Here is a 24,657-nt window from a genome sequence, read left to right on the forward strand (position 1 = left end):
GGCTGTTGGCGTCGTTTACCTCATAAATCTTCGTTATGAGAGTTTCAAATGAACCCGTGAAATTAACTGAGATGTTAGGGTTGATTTTATACTTAGAAATAAAATAGGAAAATAAAACATACTGATCTTGTAAAATATATCTAGTCTTATAAGCCATTCTGTGGAAGTTGTCAAGGCATGAATAAAGAATTCACTATGTTAAAGAATTGTATTATCAATAATATTTATCAGTTTAGAGAAATATTTTATGGTGATGTTTTCTACATTTGATCATGGGCAATTTTGTTTTGCTAAATAGAAAAGAGACGTGTGTATATGTTATAATAATCACTACCAGACTGGTCAGTATATTTTTGATAAAATCTTCAATTGAAAACCTGTGGAAGCACGTTGTGTCCCAGCCTGTCCGTCCCTCCCACTCCATTCGTCCCATTTAAGGAGGTGATCCTCCCATCGTACGGACAGAGAGTCCTTTGGACCAATTTCACTACGTGGGGGGCAAGGCTAATCCGGAGAGCTTGAGGAGGAGAGCCAATGGGATTTCGAGCCGTCCTTGCCATGGTAACGGCTCCGTAAACACGATGGTCAGCGCGACACATTCAAACCAAAGGGATCCGCGTTTTATGTTGTGTTTTAACCGCTATATAAGAATTTTGTCTGCATTATACTTCAACGTACTCGTGAATGATTTGAGGGTACGGTTTATGGTGCATGCAGATCTCAGACTGATGTTTCTGCTTTGATTTATCATCCAAGATCGTTGCTTATTTGTTCAGTGCATATCTCTCATTTCCAATGAACTATGATAAAAATACTCAGCAGAGCCTCAGTGAAACTGATTGCCAGTTTATGACAGTTTAGATATACTGTATCGATTCCAAGCAGGTAATTTTGGATTTTTACTTGTACAACTCGTTATAATAATAATACAACATCGAAGTCTTTCAGTCAGGTGTTATGCCGAAAAAGGCATCCCTGCCGCAGAATGCATGCGTGTCTCTAAATGACTGATTGGTCGCTGATCTGAAACGAGTTGAGCTACTTTGTCGAGTTAGGCTACCGTAGTGCTAATCGATAGACCTAACCCTAATCCCCAAAAAACCTGTAAAACCCTAACCCCCAAAAACCCCTAAAAGCTCAACTCGTCAGAACACCGGCATGCATTCTATACGGCAGGGATGTCTTTTTCGGCATAACACCTGTTAAAGTCCCCTAACTTTGCGCTACAGCTATAAGGAGAACCATTCATGGAATTTACCCAGTGGCTTCCAAAAAACGACCCCTTCCCCATTAAAAATAATTTAGTTAATCTCTTACTCGGGTTAGTGAGCTGAACGACAGACAGAACGATAGGAATTTTTGTGAGTTTAATTTAATTTGTTGCTTTGTTAACAATGATTAATGCACGCAATCGGTAAATCCTATCGGGACGTAGTGCTTGTTTGGAAGATCTCTGGGTTATCTGGGCAGGAAATTAGTTTGTCAGTTTACATGTAAACATGCTTGTGGGGCAGTTTTCCAGCTGAGTCTGGTGTTTTGCACATTGGGGACAATGTTTTGAGTAAACACGGCGTCAAAGACAATGCAAAAAAAAAAGGAACTATGTATATTTTATTAATACGTGTGTTTAATTGACCTTCCATTATTAAGAGTTTAAAAGAGTTTTTAAAACTAAGTGTATTTGGTAACCTGGTTACAGAAACTTAATTTGAATGAAAATGGTGCATTCTGGGCGATTGGGGGCTGTATGTGTTTTGACTACCGCTGCCGTGCTGCGCGTCTGTGTCGCCGGACATTGAATTCTCGGTTGGCTGAGTTTTTAGCTTTGACAGGTCAGTTTTGGTAAGTTAATTTGTTTCTGATGAAACGGTTTGTTTCGGGTTATGATTACACGTTGTTCAGTGACGTGCAATTATCGTTAGCATTTAACCTATTACATCCCCTTAGGAATCACATCTGTATATAGGCCTATGATATTGTTTATTCTTCTATTCTTCATTAAACAGGTAACAATGTAAGCCCAAATATTATCTTCTTCTTTAAAAAAACGCAAAAAAGCGATTTAATAATGTTTCTATTTTATTACAGAACTAAATTAAGGTGACAGTAGAGGCGCCATGATGTCAAGTGGAAGTGCTGAGAAACATCGGCAGAGCGCACTTCCCTCCATTCTGGACGCATACGTGTCTCCCAGAAGTATTGTAGAGGTAAACTGAAATTATATTTAAAAACCTTTCCATTCATATTTTGTCGAAGTTCAGCAGTTTAAAAGTTAAAATAACTACTAAATAAGTATTCTGTTTATGATTTAGTGCGCCAGATAATGTGATGATTAAGGGCAATGAATTGTGGCTCAAAAGTTAGTAAAGATCGGTTTTCCCAGTCCGCCAGTGTTTCACTGCACCAGCCGCGAAATGCTCCTGTGAATGTAAGGTATAGTGCAATTCTTAAAGAGGCACAGCCCCTCCTATTCATCTCAGATGCTTGTAAAGGGGCTTTTGTCTGGATATGAAGCTGGACAGAACAACACCCCCCAAGGCTGTGTACCCGTCTTGGGTCAGAACATCCAGTCCTGGGTGGCCGTCCCTCCGTGGCGCCTGTCGCACTCCGCCGATGGATGGTTGTGGTACACGGTGTGCTTTTCGTAGGCTTCACTGGCCACTTTGTTTGCCGGGCCGGCTCTCCTCGCTGGTGTGGGCCCGCCGCAGCTGTGCCGACCCACGGCCTGCATACAGTGGGCCCTTTCACGCATCGGTCCCAGAGCTCCCACTCTAATCGGCTTACATCATCGCAGGGGTTTATAAAATCAAACCCTTGTGTGTCAGTTCTGTCTATCAAAAAAAAAGAGAAAGAATGGCTTTAAAAAGCTCCTGAGGCAGTTGTCGTGGTTACAACTGGCAGCACTGTCTCCTGTGTGACCTCTTGTTCTTTTCTTTTTTTTGGCTCTGCTGTCTCTCCTCTGTCCTCCTTTCTCTTTTCCTCTCTCTGTTCTTTCTGCTGAATTATCTCTTCCCAGCTTTCTTTTCAGGCCCCCTCCATCACATCCTTCCATCGTTCCCCCATTTCCACTCCCCCTCCCTCCACTCTTCCTTCTGTCTCCTCGCTTCCATCTCTGCACTTTTTTCCGAACCATGAGGGCCCAAGCAACCGCGGGGTGGTCAGTTACCCCCAGGAAAGAAAGAGATTTTTCCATCCAGCAAAATCGTCCAACCCCATATCTACCTTTCAGTAGCATCAGATGCAAGGGCTGCCATTAGCATTGATGTGTAAAGCAGTGCGATGCTTTGTAAACCGGTGTTATTCACATTTAATAGCTGTTAACGAGAGCCCAGACAACTCTAGGACAAGATGCTCAAGATTCACTCTTCCACTATCGCCGGGGCAACAGGTCTTAAAAATTCCTCACCCCGATGCCCATTGCACAGGAAGACAAAGGCACTGCTCCATTAAAGGACCCAGGCTGTAAAAGGTGCCTGACAGTCAGACATGTGACAGGCATGCCAGTCCATTGTAGGGCACATTTACTCCCACACCACAGCCATTCACCTAAATGCATGCATTTAAACTGTGGGTGGAAATCCCCATGACATAGGCAGAGCATACAAACTCTCCAGACAGGGTGGGGGCAGGATTCGAACCCTCAACTCTGGCAGTGTGGGGCAACAGTGCCAACTGAGCCTCTGTGTATGACACAACTGATTCAAATTACACTATTTAGTTAATTTTCCTAAATTTAGAGCCAAATGCAAACCAATCATAAGCCTGAATGTCACCACCTGTAATACCTATATTGAGTAACTTGTTAGTAAAGCAATAATATCTCATGCCATCTCATGATATGCGCAGTTTAGAACAAAAAAATAATCTTATAAGTAAAGCTGCTCTCTTCCTACTCACGCTCACCTCCGCATGCTCCCCTTGGTCTGATGCACCTTTGAATTTTTATGCTGCTTTGACCTGAACATTAATCTTTTTAGCAAAAAGAACCTTCATGATTAGTTTTCAGTTTTAAATGTTCACTTATTGACACCTGATTGAAAAAAACATTAGGCAGCATATGCTGCCACAGGTGAAATGGGCAGATTGTCCGTGCAACAAACAAAGTCTAGCTTTGTTTTTAAATTAGAATTATAACGACGAATCGGCATCCAGCATTATAGAGACTCAACTGATAAACAAGGCCACAGCATGAATGAGTTTGCAAAAGCAGGTTTGTGAGGAATGCGCCGCTGGAGGTGTGATTTGTTCCGTTGGATATCCCAGCGGGCCGTGGGGTATGTGGGCCAGAAAGGGGCCCACCGGTATTTGGGGCCTAGTAATGAGTACTGGGACAGCCCCGTGAATGTGAAAGATACTGTCAACTACAAAAGAGTAACTGTCATAAACTCGGGCAGATTTGATACGCGGGCAGGGCATGATGCAGGCAGAAATGGTGGACGACCCACTTGCGGCTCAAAGGACAAAATGGTGTTTATTAACAATAACAGAAAACACTGGGAAACGCTACAAAAACCAAAAGGACCACGAGGGGTCAAAGTAAAACAAAGGCTAATCTCCGAAATGAGTCAGGGCAACAAAGGGGAGGTAGACAGGTAGGTTACAAAAAAAAACAGACCAACCAAACAGCATACACCTAACAGCCAAAACTACAACAACCAATCAATCACAATCAACGAACCACTAAGGAACAGAACTCAGGCAGGGACTTAAATATTAAAACTGAATGGGGAGTAAGACAGCAGGAGTGAGACAGACACTTATCCAATCGAGGAGGGTGCAGGACAATGACCAATCAGGAAAACACACAAGGGCAGGAACAAGAACAGGCAACAGGTGGAACTAATTAACTCAAGGAACTAAGTGGTGGTAGCTTAATGGTTAGGGATGTTTACTTGTAATTGAAAGATTGCAGGTATGAATCCCCGACCAGCAAGGCACCACTGAGGTACCCTGAGCAAGGTACCGTCCCCAAGCACTGCTCCCCGGGTGCTGAATTAGCTGCCCCCTGCTATGTCACATTGTCACATATGGTTAAATGCAGAGGACACATTTCGTTGTTGTGTGCTGTGGTGTGACAACAATGACAATTAATCACAAAAAAGAACTAACCAAGAAATAGGGAAAACAGAACCTAACACTGGGGAGATAACAGGCAGGTAGAAACGCAAGCATGGGCTAAACAGAACAAAACCAAATACAAGACACAGGAACTAGAAAACTCATACAAATGGAAACACTAGGGAACAAAATACAAAAACAGAGGAGGTGGGATTTGAACACACAACAGAGGGATTAAGAGATAGCTGCATGCTCAGCTCATTAAGCCATGTGATTCTTAATTCTGGCCCTTTAACGGCCCTTTAAGAACACTACAGACTAGGACAACAGGGGAAAGGACATAGACTGGGACAACAGGAGCTGACAGGAACTGACCCTGACAGTTAACCTACAAAGTGGTCAGAACCCTCTCTGTGCTGATGAGGCCATATGGGTTTGAACACCTGGTCCAGGGTCCAGCCTGCCAAAGTTTTCTTTTCTACATATGCCTGAAGTGAGTCAGTGATGGGTGTGGGGTTTGGGGGGGGGGGGTGTCCTGTCACCTGTTGATGCTTTCCCAGTGCCATCGAGAACCAAGCTGTACCCCAGCCATACCCTAGCTGACAGGGCTGAGAGCGTGACCAAACCGAGCTGATTGGTCGAAATGCAGAGATACACGGATTATCTGAAGTAAAAAAGGACAAATTCTGTATATTATTCATTATTAGTAGTATCGCACATCACAATGTACCGGTGCACCCCCGATAACTTGGACGTTGAAAATTTCCAAATTCGTACTTAAAAAGTACTATAGAACAGCTGAAGGTGGCAGGAATGCAGGGCACAACATGAAGTGCAAAGAGCAATTTCTCATGACATCAGGCACATCAATATTAGAAATCTTTGAAAGCCAGGAAAAATTTCTTATTAAATTAACAGGTAAACTTTTGCATGCTCTGTCCATCCATCCATCCAATCATCCATCCATCGTGATTTTCCATTGCAGAGTCGGTGGAGAATGGGGAGCTTATTCCAGGAAGCATGGGGCACAAAACAAAGGAATGATATTCTGAAAAATCAGCTGAACATAGACATAATTAATAACAATCAATTCCAGTTAAAACCATTAAACTGTTGCAATATTTTTTTTAATTAAGCATTCATTTATTTTCTGTGGGATTCAGGCAGAATTAAGATTATTTTACATGGGTGTCTTCAAAATCAGATGAATATGGAAGCTCATGCAGCTCTCAATACACATAAGTATTTAAATAAAGTCTAATTACATACGGAATTAAACCTTAAAGAGTGGTCAGATAAGGATTAAGGCGAACGGCCCTTTAAGAATCTCTTTTAGCAATGACTGTAACATTTTAGGGCTGATGATTAGTGTAAAGCGTGAGATTCAGTTTGGGGATGTTTCAGTCCTGAATGTGAGGAGAAACTCCGCCCACCTGAAAGGACAGGCCACACCTCTCCTGCATTTGAAATGAGGTCATTCGTCCTGGCCTGGCTGGCATTGCACACTGCTCAGTCATCATTTTTCTGTGAGTATAGGACTTAAAGATTTCTTTGGTTCAGCTTGTTGGTGTTTTGCGCCTGGGTTTCGGTCAGGGTCGCCTGCATTATCACCAGCATAGTGTTTCTGGGTGGCTGATATCTTCTCAGGTTCCTTGCTTCTGTTTATCATTTTGCACCTGGGCTCATGATCATGACTTGCCTGAATTGTGCAGCTTAAGTTTATGGTTTGTCCCCATTTCCTGGGTCCGGATTCCTGTTAATAGCTTTCCAGCCCTCTGCACCTTCCTGTGCACCTCGTCCTGAAGCCGCCCATCCATTTAGCAACTCTTAGTAATGCTGTTGGTTGCCTGTTTCCTGCAGTGTGTTGTCCAAAGGTCTCAGGGACCAGATCTGGCGTTGTGGATTGAAGGCCCAGTTTTGGTGTGGTCTGTTTTCAACTCTGGTTTTTTGATTTGACTCCTTGTTGTGACAGGGACCAGGCCTGTGGTTTCCAACAGGCAAAGGGATGGTCCTGTTTACACATATTTACACTTGTGTTCAGTTTATTATCTGTTTATCAGTATGCATTGGATTTGGTTGAACACTTCAATCAAACCAACTCCAACATATGAAACTAATGACATGTCTGAGGTAAAGGTGTTCTATTTTTAAATACCTGCCTCCACATCTCCCACTTAAATAAACATAGATTTTTTTTTAGACGTATCTCATAATTGATGCAGCTAGTTTATGGACAGTTACCATACACATTGGTGACACTCTGGAAGTATAGTATACTACAACATTCATGGTGTTCAAAATTGTAAACTATGGTTTAAACACTGTGTTCCAGCTGCACCCATACCACAACAGACAGTCATGTGCCCACAAGAAAAAAAAAAAAGCTATTTTATTTTGCTATTGCCCACACTTATTTCCCACTTGCGTAACAAAATTGGACTTTCTGTGCTGGCAGTGTTTGGCGTTACATAAAGGTGTGTCATTGTCCTGGGGACAACAGTCAGCGGCGATGTGGTCAGAGGTGCCAGATAATGCACTTATACAATTATGGCTGGACAAAGTAAGGAGATGACAGCATGAAATGAGAAATTCTCGGGAGGGCAATGTTGCGTTGGCTTCTCGCATTCATGTATTGCCTCAGGGCTTTTGCTGACGTGCAAAGTGCGAACCGTTTACAGTGTTTCTCTCTGTTTGATCTTTCTCTATAGAATGGTGTAAAAAAACAACAGCTAAAGGTGAGGAAGTGCTTGCACGGTGAGGATGAGGAGAGGCTGACGGAAAGCCCTGAACACGGCCTCGAGGGCAAGGCCAGCAGGCGACAGAAGGCTGCTATGGAGCAGGTATCCCAGTGGAGTGCGCCTGAACATTTTATCTCCTGATTCTGCCGTCTACATTTTAACCAGTTTAAACAGTGCTCCCAGTGGACCGAGCAGTGCCGCACTGGGGCTTTTGTTTGGCTTTCCCAAGAGAGGGAACGAAAACCAAAAACTCAAGTGGTTTGATTTAGCTACTTTGCCTACTGAAAATCGCCTTCCCTTAAACAATCATCTGCCTGTTTTTATAAAACATTTCCCACACTTCCTTTGATAAAATTGATAATAGAGTAGAAGCTGTTTGCTGATACTTTGTTGTAAATGTAGTCCTAGGACTGTCAGAGTGTGTGATACTGTATTTTACTGTATTTGACTCAACCTGCCAGCCCCTGGAGGATGGGCTCCCCCTTTGAGTCTGGTCCCTCCCAAGGTTTCTTCCTTCTAGGGAGTTTTTTCTTGCCACTGTCGCCTATGGCTTACTCACTGGGGGCTTTGGGTGGGGATGCTGTAAAGCGCTTTGAGACGATGTAATGTTGTGATAATGCGCTATACAAAAATAAATTTGTTATTGTTGGAAGACAGGCTGGATTTGACTTGGTCAGACATGGACAGTCTATTTGATTAGATACCTTAATCTGATGACTGAAGCTTCACCCAGGTGGCATGAAATGTCTTAAATTTGTCTCTCAGTTCTTTGTGCAGCCAAACATTTCCTTCACTGCCCAATCTGCATCTTAAATGTATGTCTATTCCTTTGATCCATTATAATATTGCTAGATTTTTTTCTACATGAAGATATTACACTGAAATCCAGGCCTGAACCCCAACACCTATATGTTCTCCAGGACAATTATTCCTACTCTACACATTGCCATTTGTTACGTACCACCCTACTTTATGTTACTGAGTACTGTTCATCTCCTGAGTTTTCTTCATTTTGTATAAATAACTTTAAAAATGTCAATAAAATGCAAAACTTAACAATATAATCACGCTAACATTTTCGATCGACACAAAAATTTCCATCTAAAGCTGACTAGTCCTCAAAATAAAAAATCTAAAATCCGTCTTCTTTGTGTTTTTTATGTATTAGCGCCATCTGCAGGCGTACAGAAACATTCATCGTTTGCGGGATGTTTTGCACCGGCGCTACTCAGACCTCTTGTGGGAGAAGATTCAAAAACAGAGACTTGACATCAAACAACGTTGTTTCACGTCACCGAAATCTCTGAAGCATCTAGGAATACAAGTAAGAAATCCACACACACACCCGTACACACGAACCCCTTTCTCCAAAACAAGTAATACACGGTTGTAAGGTTCACGTGAATCCGATTAAAAATTCAACTTCACTGTAGGCCAGCCAGTTACGTGACCATTCAAACAGCTCGCCAGAAGAGGGTGCTTTTTGCATAGCTGTCTGATAATAGCTGCAATTGTAGAAATTTATTGCCAGTGGGAAAATAAAATGGTAACTTTCTATTAAATACTCTCACCAAGAATTTAAGAAAAATTGGCAATTTAGTACTCAGAATATTTTAACATACAGGAGCTGTGCAAATGTTGCATTCAGCAGCTACAATAGTATAGCAATTGGTCAGCATGTAAATTATATAAAAGTTTTACTTGACACATAGTTATGCTCAATACAATGTGTAGTGAAAGGCTTGGTCGGGAGACATATAGTACAAAGGGACAAAACATTAAAGAATAATCATAAATTATGATAAATTGTTTGTAATAAACGGTAAAGTGACAGGTGGTATTACAAAGTGTCAAAAGTGCGGTGAGTACATATAGGACTGGGTATGTTGTGTAGGCTGTAGTGGAACATTGGTTAAGCATGTCTGCTTATCTGACATGTTTAATTTCTCAATGTGTTTTGGGATCGTGGGCGCAGTGGGAGCGAGGAGAGACTGACGCAGTGTGGAGTCTGTCTGAGGGGTCTGAGGGCTGCAGGAAGTGTTTGTGAGTTGGGGTGGGGGGGTGTTGTCTCGGTCTGTCTGGCCTTGCAGGCCTATTAATGATCGGGAATTTAGGGCCATTGTATACCGAAGAGAGGATAAGTGTGAGCGTGCAGGGGGCATGTGTTCAGTGAGCAAACTGCATCCCAGTGGATCATATTAGGGTCTCACATTAGGATCCAAACTGTTAGAGCCTGTTTAATGTTTGAAGGTCTCAGTTTTAAGCTGGTCCAGGAGCCAGACTTTTAGGGCTCAGCTTATACAGCCTATGGTAATGAGAGTTGCCTGCCCCCACAATCAACCCCCCTCCCCCCCCCACCGACTACGTCTGACCTCAAATACACAACCCAGCAAATCAAAGCCACTCTACCCGTCGGCACCTACCGATTACCCCCCTTTACCTTGATCACCCATCCCCAAGCCCCCCCCACCCTGACTTTGCATTAACAGCTGCTAGAGAAGAGCTTGTTTCCCAAAGCGACTTGCATATTAACCAGATCATTAGAACTGCAATTAACATCTAAACCCTTTGAGTTCCCCATTTCCCCTGAACTGTTATGGCCATGATCTTGCGAGGGCCAGATGACAGGGTGTCCCTCCCATCCACGGTGTGTATTCCATTGTCAGTCACTGGTCCGTCACCAGGCACTTTCTGGGCCGTGCACTACGGTCGCATCACGTGGAAATGGAAGCGTAGCAGACACTACTGGCATGATCACAATATCCAGGCTACTTAACAGAAACTGGTGCCATTCAGTTTTCAAAGCTGTCAGCGTGATCTAAATGGTCTGTAGGTTGCTGTGAAGAAGAGTAAGGTCACATCTTTGGGTTGTCAACGTGTAACTTTGTGGCAGTATAATAATACAATTAGCTTGGTCGGGAGACCAAGTATTGAGTTTATGCAAAAAGAGTGCATGTGTAGAGTAAATGTTCTAGGCTTAAGTTACCCTTTACTAAAGATGAATGGATATATAGATGATAATATAACAAACACACCAATATTAAAATCCATATAAATATTCTTTATTTCCAGGGTAATTTACAAATATGCTAATTGTATTATTAGTATGGCATGCAGAGGACTCATTACAAAACAAACAATGTAGCACCGTTGATATAACCAAAGCATTTCACAATGTAATCCTTAAAGAATGACTGTCAACAGTCACCATTATACACTGATAACACACAATGGAAGTCATTATTAATAATAATGACGTTTATGATATGTATCACTGATAGTGGTGGTTTCTGATGGCTGAGTTGAGAGTTGCGTTCTCAGGTTCATGGTGAAGTTGGAGTAGAGTGATGTGGCTCAGGAAGAGCTGGAGTCTGGGGAGTGAGTGAACAGTCGAGTGAGTGAGAAAATGAACGAGTGTGTGAAGGAATAAGTGGGTTCAGGTATTGATGGGGTAGTGGGGGGTCTTGTCTAGAGATCCTGTCTTATCTCTCTGTTCTTATAAAGGCTGGACTTCTTCAGGAGGCTGTAATTGTTCTCTCTAATGACCTACACTGAAGAGGAAGACAAAGGTTGAACTATAAAGGACTTTATGGTCCCGCTGGCAGGAATCCTTTGGTACAAATTGCTGAGCAAATGAAACTGCCTGTTGTTTCCTCAGTCCAGTCTGAGAGGCCTAGTCAAAGTCACTATGGTAGGGCAGGACCAAAGCAGGCAAAGCCAAGGACACCTGCTGGGTCCTAATTGGTCCCCGCAGCAGTTAATGGCTTCCTGTGGCTGTATGTTTACTTCTCATTTGTTCTGTGTGTTCTCTTTCCCAGCTACTGAAGGGCAGTCCTACAATCTCTTTATTATCTTAATTCTCATTTCATGTTGCTCTAAGTCTAACCTGATATTTTTGTTTCTCATAGAAAGAGAAAAATATCATACGTCAAAAGTTGCCCTACTGCACCCTTACCCATGATGAAACACATCTGAAGTCTCTTCATAAAACTAGTTACTATCTGGTAGGTGTCACATATTTTATCCTATGTTGTTGGACTGCGATGGCATTAATTGCCTAAATATGTTCCCCGTTTTCACACATTCATTTAACAAACTGGATAAATCCATATTACAGATTGGCCCTGCAGTTGGGATATGATTGACTGATACTGTCCCTGCGTTGTTGTTATCGTGATTTTTAGCTCTTTACTGATGTCTGTTCTTGAAGATCATTGACCTCCAGAACCAAATGATGCGCAATGGTTGGCTGAAGACCCACTGTGATCAAGAAGAGTTCTGGGCACTGGCTGGGCAGATCCAGAAGAGGAGCCAACTGGAGAAGAGGCTGCAAGATGTCAGAGAGAAGAGTTGAGTGATGATTATTAGTCCGCTTTATGTTTGGATAATGGCCTGTGTTCTTAGGTCTTATATGAGGCTGTGCATCATATCCGTTAGAGGCTTTGAAAAACGTTTTATTTAATTCTTTTGCACCCTGGACCATTAGTTTTCTGTAAGTAAATGCCTTTTTAAGTAGATTATGTGGTAAAGCAGAAAACTGTAAGTGTGTAAAACAGTCTGGTCATACCACATGAGTTACTATACCCTTGCACATATTTCCCATACATGGTGTGATTGTTGCCAGTCTGGTTTGAACTTCATTGATTGATGTGTTAGCAGTGATTAGCAGCAGGTCTGCTCCAGATCTCAAGTCTCTGGAGCAGATAAAGCAAGAGACCTCAGAACAGATGAAACCCATTGCTTCTATCATAGGTCTTCGTGAACAAGTGAGTGTCCTGTCTTTCTGAGTGTATCTTTTGTGTATTAGCGATTGTGCGTATGTTTTTTTAGGTGTGCCTGTGTGTGTGCCGGTGTGTTCAGAGTGGGTGGTTTATCCCTGCTCAGTCTACCTCTGGTTTTTCGTCACAGGCCAGAACATACACACAAAACTGTGGAACATACAGCTCCTACTGTAGCCATGACCACTGTGAAGAACAGGCCTATTTTGTAACTCTCATTGCCTCTCATTGGTCCTGATTTTGCCCAATTAGATTGTAGTTATTACCATCGCTGAGAGCAGATATCAGTGGCCATTTTAGTGTGAATGGGCAGCTGGGTTGGGGCCATTCCGGAATGCATTAATCAATTCCAATCCAAATCAGGAAATTAACCTAGAATTGGAATTTAAGTCTCCCTGAAATTCGAATTCAATTCCAATTCTTTTCCCAATAGTTTTTTTTCCAATCTCAACTCCAGTTCCATTTCCTGACTTGGATTGGAATTGATGAATGCATTCCGGAATGGCCCCAACCCTGATGGGCAGTAACAGGCCAGAGGTCTGTCACGTGAGAACAACCAGCCATTTCCCTTCATCACACTCAGTCCCCCATGTGACAGACAGGAACCTCTTCAGTTACTTCACAGTTTGACAGCAGCACAAACTCTCATGCAATCAGTACTGAAACCATGTACTAGCCAGCTGTATTTGAAAGAAAAAAATGCATTGGGTGCTAGCCTTTAAATGCCCACATTTAGGTACAACTCAGCTTTAAATTGAAAAAGTCTTGTTTAAAAAAATCTAAAAAATGCATAAACCTGTCAATAATTGAGCAATCTCATTTGCATAACAATTGTTACTTTTACTTTTAAATAAATTAAAACATAATCCATCCATATTCCAGGTACCAGCAGGTGAAAATTGGCCCAGGTTAGATTTAATAAATCAGAATATTTTATCTGGATACTAAATAAAGACATGAGCAATTTTCAGCCATTATCTTTGAGGGTTTCTGGAATATGTGTATTGGTGTACCCCCTGGTCTGATAAGAGAGGACATCGCTTTCATTTCTATGTTTCCGCCTTTGACTGTGGGATTTTGTTCCAAACCTCCTGAAAAATGTCATTTTTCAAACCTTATTTGAGGACCTAGTTTAGTTGAGTTTTGTAGGTTTCTATAAAAAAATTGAAGGTAAAATTGACCAATATATTTGGTCAAAGCACTGAAATCTTGACTTTTTTATTTGTTTTTTTTTTTAGTTTTATATGTGGGGAGCTGATGACAAGGCATCGGTTGGCTAAAAAAGAAGAAGAAATTTCTTTTATTTTTGCAGAAAAATGTATGCAAGTGTGACATTGCTGGACAGAGAAGTTGTATCTGAAGTGTTTTGGGCCAGGTTTGACACTTCTGGTCAATGCACTCACCTGCCTGCACGTACTTCCAACCATTTATCCAGCAGAGGGTGACAGTACTGACCCGGGCAGGAGAGTCCACTGGATGTGATGCTTTTTGTTCACCCTGACAAAAAAACAGACAATTTTGTTTATGTTTTATGAAGAAGGGATGCAGTAAGCGGCAAGATTATCGACATGATTGTTGCCAAACCGCTGTAAACCACACTAAGTGGTAGTAAACCCCCCCCCCCCCCCCCATCCTCCCCCATCGTCCTTGTAGCATCGCCGCGGCGTTTGTTGCCGCTCACCGTCCAGCTTTCTGGAAAGATAGAGCCCCACGGGGGAAGGGAGGCAGAAAGCGGTGAGCGCATTTCCTCTGTGGCCGGCTCCAGGTGGACACAATCACTCCCCCCCCCCCCCCCCCGCAAAAAAAAAAAGCTTTGAAGCCCCCACTCCTCTCTCTGGGGCTCCTTTGTCCTGCTGAGCGCTTTATAGGGCTTGGCATGTGGGTCCTGATCCAGTTCTCCTCAGTTCTGGGGGAATTAGTAGTCCTGTCACCACACCGTGATAAGACTGGGGAGGCGGGTGTTTGGGGGTGGGTCCACATGAACCCCATACCCCGTTGTGTTGTGTATCACCGACTCTGTTTGGATGTCCGTAGCACCAGGCGTGCTGTAGTTACTCACAGTCCTGTGAGATGACCAAACAAACTGGACACCAGCTCACAACAGACCTACACAAACAAACATCACCCAGGGGAAAATGTCTAAATCATAGCGCATATAATGGGGCCAGACCAATTGGGCTGGGGGTGCCACCTTTTCCCTTGGCTGTTAGCAGACGCTGACCGACTGTTTGAAATTCTTCCTCGACTGGACAGATTTATTGGTGGTTGATCTAAGCGTGAGGTTTCGAGGCTTTGAGTTACTTTTTTTTTTTTTTTACCTTTTTTCAAACCGCTAAGTATTATCTTTGTCTTCTTGGTATATTTCCATTGGGAAAATAACATCAGAGAAACAGGAGAGTATTTTATGTACAGTGTATTTACCTCATATAACAGCAGTTGATCTAGACAGAACTGAATCTGTTTTCATGACCTGTACCGGGCTGCAGTGTGTTTTCATATTTAATATGTCAGTAAGCAATATTAACTTTGCTGCTGAAATGATTTTTGGTGGAGGACAGTACTTTCTTGAGAATTTCCTCACGTTCAGTGCTAATTCAGCCTCACCCCAGTGTGGCACAGCTTTGAGTTTCACCAGCGCTCGAGCTCTAAGACCTGTTCAGTAAGAGTTTGTATGATGGTATTTTGTGGGACGCCAGCCTCGCTGCTGCCTGAGGTTAGGATAGAGTCGAAGAATAATGTCGAAGGCTTGTGCAGACGGACCCATCGCTAGGGTGATGTCTCACAGCCTTTTCGGACAAACATGGCCACCTCGTCCCCCCCTCCCCTCACTCTGGTCCCTCTAAGTGCCAAGATGCATTCACCACTTATTGGGGAAATACTTCCTGAGATGCGAAAGTAATTAGACCTGAACGCTGTTTTAAACCCAGTTCCTAAAGATGCCAGGAGATTCATCTGGAATATTCTGTACTCTGATGTACAGGGTTAATGTGAGGTTGATCAGAAACTATGATCCTGAGGTTTTACATCCCATGAGATGCACGGTTAAAGCCTTAACTAAAGCAATTAACTAAAGCAGTTAACCTTGGTAATTAGTTTTAGTTAAAATCCAGCTGTCACTGGCTCCAACAGTCAACAGTCTCACACTAATATTTGTGACATTTTCACCTGTCCATCTCAGTAAATGTGTAAAAAGGACAGTCTAATTTTTCAAGCATTCACTCTTAGCCTATTTTGCTAGTAATTTTACCTAATGGGCCATTTGAACCCAAAAGAATCAACCCTGATGTTGTTATCTTTAATAGCACATACAACGAGAGTTACTATGTTTCAGTGAAAGTTACTATGAATGGACTTAGCTGTGTCAGTCAGCATCTTCAGAATAAGTAAAAAATTATGTTTCAGTTCTGATTTAAAAAGGACATTGCTGTGTAACATACTGATTTGAATTGGCTCAGCATCCACGTGAGAACGTGGTCAGATTAGTGTCACTCACAGACGTCAGCACTGCATTACACATAAGAAAATCACTGCATGCGTTTGTGTGTATGTGTCGGGCCGAGATCCCGGTACCTCGAGGGGTTATGCCGCGTTGTATCGGGATGTTTCTCCATGATGTGCCGGACACCTGGTTTGTATGGGCCTGTTACCTGCTGCACCGTGCTGTGAGTAAACTAGGCGCTGCTCAGCCGGCCGCCCTGGGGCCAGTTTGCACCCAGCAGACAAAGTGTGCCATCACCCGGGTGCGCAGTGTCATGGAGCGCGGGCCGCGACACGCCGAGGCTACCCTTGAGAAGTAGCACATCATTAGGAATATATTAACAACCTAAGAGGTGTTCCCCAGGTCACGGCCTATGCGGGACCGGTGGTGAGGGACCGAGGAGATGATGCCGGCCCGTAATAATGCCAATAGATCCATAATTCAGCCCCCAGTGCTTTTGGACCCAACTTGACCTCCAGGCATAGAGGCAGAATGCTTTGGTACGCCTTAGCTGGGCAATAAATCTACAACCTACTGGTGCCAGTGTGAGCACCGAGAAAGGAGGTCAATAAATTGGACCAGAAAGGATCTCTGAGGAAGCTCAGTCAAGCATAAAGCTGAGAGCTGAGATCTGAGAGCTACTTTGCGGAGACGAAAGTAAGATCATAAGTATCTAGGGTGACATGCTGTTACCTGCTTCACTTAACACAGTGGAGGACCAGTCCAAAGCAGAGAACAGAGTGGCTGTGGGCTTGGGATTTAATTACTCCTGCATTGGGCCAGAAATTGCTTTCAAAAGCAGTTGAACTTTCTTCCAGATATCGGCTGTGGGTTAGTACAAGCCAAAGGCCTTTTCGTATGCCTCCAGATTGAACAACATTCAATTTGCATGTACCACCTCTGAATGTAGTGGGTGCAGTGGAGTCTAGAGAGACGTATTCATAAAATAAGGGTCGATTACAGAGCTGCAGACTTTGAAAACTGCATAACAGTAGTCACCAACCGGTCGATTACAATCAATAGGTCACATTCGTAGTCGACAGGGACCCCCCCCCCCTCTCCGTTTGAATGGTGAAATGTGTGTTGTGATTTGGTAGCTCCCCGCATTATTTTCGTTGTAAAATTAGGTCTCAGAGTAAGAAAGGTTGGAGACCACTGCTATAGATGATAAACAAGCCTTAAGCGACATCCATCCACAAGTGTGAGGTATTAGATGATGTTATTTAGTAATTAATGCCTTGCATTTTAATGTTAAGCCAATGGAAAAGGCAGCAAGTTCAATTAATGTCCTTTGAGATCACTATCACTAAACATTTATTCAGAGAAGTTATGTTGGAATCCAGTGTCAGAAAAAGCAGCCTGTCACTATAAGAGGCCTCACTTTTAAACTCTCAAATGCTCATGCTAGATCTGTAGGAATTTTTGCACGTGTGAATTTATTGTGAATTTATGTCTGGATGCTGCACACAGGCTGCTCTTTCAGAAAGGGATGCCGACGGCTGGGGCCTCGGCCACCACCTCCGCGACCGGCTGCAGCACGAACGGGACGCCATTGAACGGATGTTTCCCAAGGTGAGCATCCGCCCGCAGGACCAGTGACCCCACTTAATGGGGGGGGGGGGGCACCTAACACTGTGAGCGTGGCTGGACAGTCCTTATTACGCTAGAATCCAGACACTGCTGTGTCCTCACAAGAGGAAGAGCAGGAACAGAGACCTTTCAGGCAACGAGGAGGATTTTTAACTCCTGTGCAAAAACCATTGCCGTACTTTGTGTGTCCAGAATAGCTCCTGTAGTATTTTAGGCTCTAATGATAAACAGCTGTGATTCATAGTAAACTCAGCAAATGTATTAATATAGAGAGGAGCAGACAGCAAACATTACAGCCGCATGCTGTTATTTTTTTAAGGGTTCTTATGGAAACTACTTGATGTGTTAGATGTCAGAGTTTATTACATTGCTATATGATTTATCTCTGTGTAAAACACACACACAGAAATATTTTACAGTACATATGTACTGTATGTACAAGTTAAATCTCACATCATTTTTGTTTATAAGAATGCATGCAAGCACAATGAGTTGCATAAATTATTTTCTATTTGAAATACTTGCAAAGCATTATTCCTTTACTAAAGATGACAGATGTACTGCTTATGTTTAGTGTGGTCTTGCCTGCAGGGGAAAGGGGACGATTCCTGAAAAATCTGGATCATACTCAGATTGGTTTGCGTTGGGGACCCAAAATCTCTAGCAGCACCCGAATGCCTTACAGGCATAGGGGGGGGGGAGGTGAAATTAGTGAAAATGCAAGTGCCCATGTGATCTTGACAAGGATAAGTGGTAAGATGGATGGATGGATGCAAGACCATAGCCCTGCAAGAAGGGAAAGAGAATGAAGGCAATGCAAGCATTGAGGAAGTAGGAGAGGAAAGCGACAAGAATTGGAGGAGCAGAGAAAGTAAAGATGAGGCTTAGCAAAGGTGGAGGTGGAGGGAAGAGGGCAGTGAGATGGGTGTATGTGGAGTGACATGCCGGTGAGGGCGAATCACTTTCTCACACCTTGGTGTCAGAGTCACCCTAAGCAAACAGGACCGGGGCGAAGCTGGAGAGAGTCGAGGGGAAGGCAAACAGCAGGCAGACGGGCTGGACAGTGGGGGCATTACTCATCTCCGGGGTGGGGGGCGGGTGCGGCGCGGGGGCACATCCATGTCGCTTTAACTTGTGCTCATTGAACATCCATCAATGGGGAGACGCTGGTCAGGGCTCCGGAGGTGTCTGTGTGAATCGCTGACTGAGGGGTTTTCCATCCTGGAAACGGGTTGTGTTGCTTCCATGAGCCTGGAGTTGTCTGTATGTTACCATAACATGCCCATAACACGGCAAAAAAATCACTCACTAATGCTGCTGCACTATTATATTATACTTATGTGAGAGACCTATCTGGGTTGGGCGTCACACTCACATTGTACCGTACCCCTGTGCCCTGTGCTGCCAGGCATAGGGTCTAGGTCCCCCCATGACTCTGACTGTGATAAGCAGTCAAAAGATGGAAGACATATTAGGTCACGAGATGAGAGATAATAGCAAAGACACTCAACATTTCAGTGGTGTCACGCCCTTATTCAAAAGAAGCATGTTGATACAGAGCCAGCATAAAAAAGGCGTGTTTCACCCCCTGCCCCCCCGCCGTTACCTCGTCAGGGATAACAGGTAATTCAGATGGCTTCAGCATGTCCTCTAGAGGTGATCCTGTGGAGTTAGGCCCAGACCACCCAGGGGGTCGGACACTTTCCCTCCAAGGTGAAACTTCCCATCACCGCCGGCTGTGTGACCTGCAGTCTCCCCGATTAACGACCTCTCTGGCTGATTTGCTGAACCCCCTAGTTAATTGGTTCTGGAAATCTATGCTTTGACACCGTGTTACCTGCACAGTGTGAGTGCTGAATGGTGTCTGAGCATGTGTGGGGGAGACATGATTCCCTGTCCTGAAGCAAGTAAAGCAGGAACCACGCTCCTCCATCTACCCCCCCCCCCTTATGTAACATTTCCATACTCAGCTTTCCCCTCCTATCGCTCATTAAAAACAGAGTCAGGCCTCGTTCTTATATTAAGAATTAGCTGCCTTTACTCATTTTGTTGTTGCTTCTGACAGCTACAGGTGCCCAAGTTTGTCACCCTCCAGCCTGCTTTTCTGGATCTGCTGAAGTCATTTCCTGAAGTATGGCACCCGTCATTTAACAATAAACATTATATTGTCCATTCACAAGACTTACTACATACTCTCTTACATCTAATTGCCATTACTTTTTGAGGTAAACGATGCATTTGGTTTCATATTTGGGCAGATGACTTGTCTAAATAAATGTTAGCATTAAGGTTAAGGCTACTGATACAGGACGGGCTGTAACCGTTCTCATGCCTGACCTGTAGCTAAGGATTTCTGACACGTCACAGAAGACAACGTGCACAGATGCCAGCCTGAGGAAACTGCATCAGATGTACAGCCTCACCCTCACCAATATGGCCGCTTCCCAGAGGTATAATAACACGGCAAATGCTTAAAGTTTAATTTAACGATGCATGTGGCTTAAAAAAATCCTATTTATACATTCATTCAGTTCTGTATATGTCATTATCCATAATTCCTTGTACTGTGAAATATACAGAAGGCAGCAGACGGAATGCCGTAAGATAAAGAAACTAATAGATATTATTCAGCTATTCAACCTAATTTTCTTGTAGAGGTAAAATAACTTGACATGTAGCATTTTGTGAACAAATAAAAGGCTGTCATCTCAGAGGGTTCTGTTTGCACAAATAACAACCTTTTACATTACAATATAAAAGTATATACAATATATAGTATACTGTATTACAATATAATACAATACATTGTAATTACAATATCAACCACAAACTTTGTTAATTTGTCAAACTGTTAAGTCCTTCACTGTTCATTTACTGTCAGGTAAATGAAAGTACCTTTTTGATTTTAAGGACATCGTACACAGAATGAGAATACTGTCCCTGTCAGCACATGAAATTTCATAAAATATGTAGGGGAATTTGTTTTGCAATAATAAGACGTGCAAGGGAAAACTGCGATTACCGTAATGTCAGGATAACGTGGGCTGCCGGCCAGAGGGTTCAGAGTACAGTGCATAGCTCTGAACTTTTGGTAAACTCTCATTTGTTTGTTTTCCCTTGCTTGGTGTGAGAAGACTGCTGAACAGAGGCACACACTGTCCACTCTGGGACGACGAGGGCAGAGACTGGAATCTGGTAACTTCATTTTAAGAACCTCAGACGGATAGAGGAGTCGCAGAACTCTGTTAAATTAAACATATTGAATGCTGTATATTGATATCTCATATTGCAATGTTTATATAGTAACATGAAATTTCATAATAATGCTTCTCAGATCTGTCTAACCTTGCCACTGATAAAATCATTGCAGCTCACTTTTTTGCACTTAAAAATGTGAAATGGCTTCACAAAGTTTCAGTTATCTTCCTGCTGACTGACATCTAAATGGTGACTCGATGCCTCATCTCAACTTCCTTACTTAGCACGAGTACTTATTTCCCACTGAGGTTCTTAGCATGAATCATGGGAAAATCAGAAAGTCTCCTTTCCCTCACCGCTCTCCACAAGCCCCAAGTGGCCAGACTGAGACCACGTCTACACTGGAACTTGACACAGAAGCCATGTCTGATACAGAGCGTCCTAAGAGGTATCGTTCACTTCGTCCACTCCAGCAAACAGGCTTCCCTGCTTCCTCAGTGATAGAGGCTCACTATAATGTGCTGTTGCAGCATCCTGCTGACTGAAACAATCCCTGAGCACAAGGAGGCAAACTCCACTAAGTCCCCAGATCCCCTGTCACTGGAACAAGTGTGTGAGAAGCACCCCTCTGCGGTAAGAACATCCTGTACAGCCCTTTCCGTTCAACATCATCCATTTGCAAATAAAAATTAATTTTTGTAACTCATCCATGTATCTTTCAACTGCTTAGCCATCATGGATTAACAGGGGGGGCCTGGAGCTCCCAGACAGTGCAGGGTGTGCTCTAGACGGGATGCCAGTACAGCACAGGAGAGGAGATTCATACACTAAGGGCAATTCAGAGACACCAGGTCACATAACCACATGCCTTTGGACTGTGGGAGGAAATGGAGTAGCAGGGGGTAACACCACACAAACAGACAGATCTCACACACGCACACACACACACACACACACACACACACGTCTGTAATTATATCTTTGTGGGGACTGTCCATTCATTTATATGGGGAAAACTCTAATCTCCTCATAATGACCTTAACCCCTACCCAGCCCTAACCTTAATTTGCAATACACTTTTCTCTTGGAATGTAACCAAACAAAATATGAGACTTTTGGCATTTTTACTTTTTTGACTGCATTCACAGATCTTTATGGGGACCTGAAAAATGGTCCCCACAATGTAAAGAAACAGGTTTTTATCACATTGTGGGGGGGACATTTTAGTCCCCACAATGTAACATAAACCTAATCCACACAGACACAGAGCAGTAGGGCTACTCATGGTAGCACCATTCTGCCCCATTTTTATAATCTCTTTAAATGATTACGTAAAGCTAAATATCAAGTGTCTCTGTACAGTACTCAAGAAATAGCACATCTTCCCTTCAGCATCCAGGGAAACTAACAGACATAAATCCATCCATCTTCTGAAGCCGCTTGTCCTATTCAGGGTCATGGGGGGTCCAGAGCAGGGAACAACCCAGCAAGGGGCACCAACCCACCACAGGACACACTCACACATGCATTGGTAACCCCAATCAGCCTCAGCATGATTTTGGACTATGGGGTGTAGGGGGGAGAAACCGGTGCACCTGGACAATACCCCACCACGACACAGGGAGAACATGCAAACTCAACACGCATGGAACCCCGGCGGAGGCTCGAACCCAGGTCCCGACAGTGCTAACCACCACATCACCCCCACAAAAATAGTGTAGAATATTAGTATCAGTTTCTCTGTGGATATCAGAAAGAACTGAAGATAATATAGCCTCTAAATCTCTGCTCTTAAATAATAAACATTTCTCTCTTCTTACCAAGGTAAAAACGGGGCCCTCCAAGTCCTGGACCAACTACATTTAATACATCAGGCAACTTTTCTCTTGGAATGTATGTATGTTACAGTGTCAGTATGTTTATTATGGTGTATAGAAGCAGAAATGTAGACTAACCATGCATAACCAATTGGGATAAAAAAGGAAACATTTTTCAAGTTTTTATTAAAAATCCAAACATCCGTCCATTGTCAACTGCTTATCTTGGTTAGGATCACAGGAGTGCCTAAGTCTGGCTTCTTAGAGTACTGGGCAGGGGGATTCCCAGGAGGAGATGTGAATCTATAGCAGGGTACACACACACACACTTACGCATACAATAATACACCAAGGGAAATTAGAGATACCATCATACCACCAAGTAAAAATACACATTTATGCTAATTCCAGTTTGACTTGTAATGTGGATTATGTAAACAACTCAAAGTACATTACTTGTTACATATACTGTTCTTACACTTGAGATTTCGACCTGACTTTATAGCTAAATATACTGAAACGTAACTGTATTCAACGGCAATCAAGGAGCTTAAATTTTTATCCACTGCAGTATTTTTGGACAATACTGCTGTTATTAGTATAGCTTGCACTGCATTAATAAGAGCACTGCAACAAACACTTAAGGTTCCTTTATTTACACATTACGAACAGGAGGAAATCAAGACAAGTTTGCCATCATTTTTTTCCAGTGAAAAAAATCTTCCAGCCTTGGTTCAGATCTAAAAATGAAAAAAAAAAAAGGTTTTAAAAATGGGTTCACTTTTAATTTGTTTTTATTTATATAATGCATTTGTGTTTCAGATAACTGGTGTGTTTTATTGATTTACTCTCCAATAAAAGATTATGCATAGCTTTTAATGTTGATTAAAATGTAAATGATTTTCAGGCTTGTGTGTAATGCATGTTTCAGTTGATGTGTCAGTCCTCTCATAGCACTGTTAGGGAGAAAAGTGTTGAGTACTCTGTAACTCCATAACCACCTCACTTAATTTGAAGGTCAAAGACATTACAAAACTGTGATTTATTACATGGACTAGAAGCCCTACTGCTGTGCAAAAATGCATCATATTTAGAAAACTAAATTTTAATATGTATACTTAAAAATACCGACCTGCAAGTGTATCTCCATTCTTAATGGCCATTTGAATGTTCTGTAGGACGGTAAAGGGTTGATATATACATATTACATCAGGCATTTATTAGTTGTATTGTGGGTATGTAAGCTGGGTGATCAACAAGAATTACTAAAGGCAAGGAATGATCATGCGCAATCAATCACCGACTTTCAGCAAATGGGAAACCTCGACAAAGAAACAGTGAAGGGGGCCTTATCAACCAAGTCAAGAAACATGTTTTTTTTTTTTTTTTAATAAAAAGAGCTTATTTCTGATATGCTGGGGTATTAGAAATAGTACCTGGTTTAAACATCCCACCATGCGTTCTACAGCGTAAAGAGATGATCGTATCCTTTTCAAAGCCCGTAACTCGAGCTGTAATAGAAACGTAGAACAATTCATCTTAATTAAACGTTACACCTTAAAAGGTCCATACAGAATTAGCCGGTAAACCAGCTGGATTGCACTCTCTGCAGAACCTCTAACGCAAATAAATTGTAAAAGTGGGCCGCGCTACAAAATACACCAGTTAATTCACTTCATGATTCAACTACAACGCTAGCAATGTCGAAGTATGGCAGGAAACTAGTTCAGATGTACCTGGAGCTGTTTAAGTTCATTTTCGGCTTCCGTGGCAGCGATAGACTTACGTTTGCCGACTGCTGACATGTCTAATTACGGCTGTATCTTTATTTTAGCAGCTAACAGAAACACGCAGCTGCATTGAAAATACGCGCCTTTGACCGTGAAGGCCGCAATAATCGAGCGCAGAATCCATCGATTATAGAGCGCGGTTACGACAAATATTGTTTTTTTCGAATGCCACTGTGTTTTTATATTGCCTTTTATCATTACGATATATAC

At 42.8% G+C, this 24,657-nt stretch overlaps 1 protein-coding gene and 2 long non-coding RNA genes across 12 annotated transcripts; 1 reads left to right on the plus strand and 2 right to left on the minus strand.

The window, feature by feature from the left end:
• Window positions 1–377: 377 nt before the first annotated feature.
• LOC111849543 (uncharacterized) lies at window positions 378–23,559 on the plus strand. 10 transcript variants are annotated; one of them, XM_072709674.1, is made up of 15 exons: window positions 626–695; window positions 820–885; window positions 2,089–2,207; window positions 7,767–7,898; window positions 8,965–9,120; window positions 11,705–11,800; window positions 12,007–12,145; window positions 12,453–12,562; window positions 17,523–17,624; window positions 19,708–19,773; window positions 19,986–20,092; window positions 20,777–20,837; window positions 21,125–21,288; window positions 21,371–21,473; window positions 22,665–23,559. In XM_072709674.1, exons 3-15 carry the CDS (start codon window positions 2,118–2,120, stop codon window positions 22,704–22,706), a joined length of 1,368 nt encoding a protein of 455 aa, XP_072565775.1. In that variant the 5' UTR covers window positions 626–695; window positions 820–885; window positions 2,089–2,117; the 3' UTR covers window positions 22,707–23,559. The 10 variants fall into 10 exon arrangements, with proteins under 10 accessions (XP_023678271.2, XP_023678273.2, XP_023678263.2 ...); XM_023822503.2 differs by lacking the exons at window positions 626–695; window positions 820–885 and adding an exon at window positions 378–561 and having other exon boundaries at window positions 21,149–21,288; XM_023822495.2 differs by lacking the exons at window positions 626–695; window positions 820–885 and adding an exon at window positions 379–561.
• On the minus strand, window positions 12,038–14,352 carry LOC140588184 (uncharacterized). Its single transcript, XR_011989488.1, has 3 exons — window positions 14,256–14,352; window positions 13,978–14,071; window positions 12,038–12,123 (listed from the first exon to the last, which is right to left on the minus strand). It is a non-coding gene; the product is annotated as an uncharacterized lncRNA (long non-coding RNA).
• On the minus strand, window positions 23,293–24,534 carry LOC140588183 (uncharacterized). The gene is made up of 4 exons (XR_011989487.1): window positions 24,394–24,534; window positions 24,094–24,168; window positions 23,790–23,829; window positions 23,293–23,397 (listed from the first exon to the last, which is right to left on the minus strand). It is a non-coding gene; the product is annotated as an uncharacterized lncRNA (long non-coding RNA).
• Window positions 24,535–24,657: the final 123 nt, after the last annotated feature.

This window comes from Paramormyrops kingsleyae, chromosome 3 (assembly GCF_048594095.1).
Source record: "Paramormyrops kingsleyae isolate MSU_618 chromosome 3, PKINGS_0.4, whole genome shotgun sequence".
In the NCBI taxonomy this organism is placed as follows: Eukaryota; Metazoa; Chordata; class Actinopteri; order Osteoglossiformes; family Mormyridae; genus Paramormyrops; species Paramormyrops kingsleyae.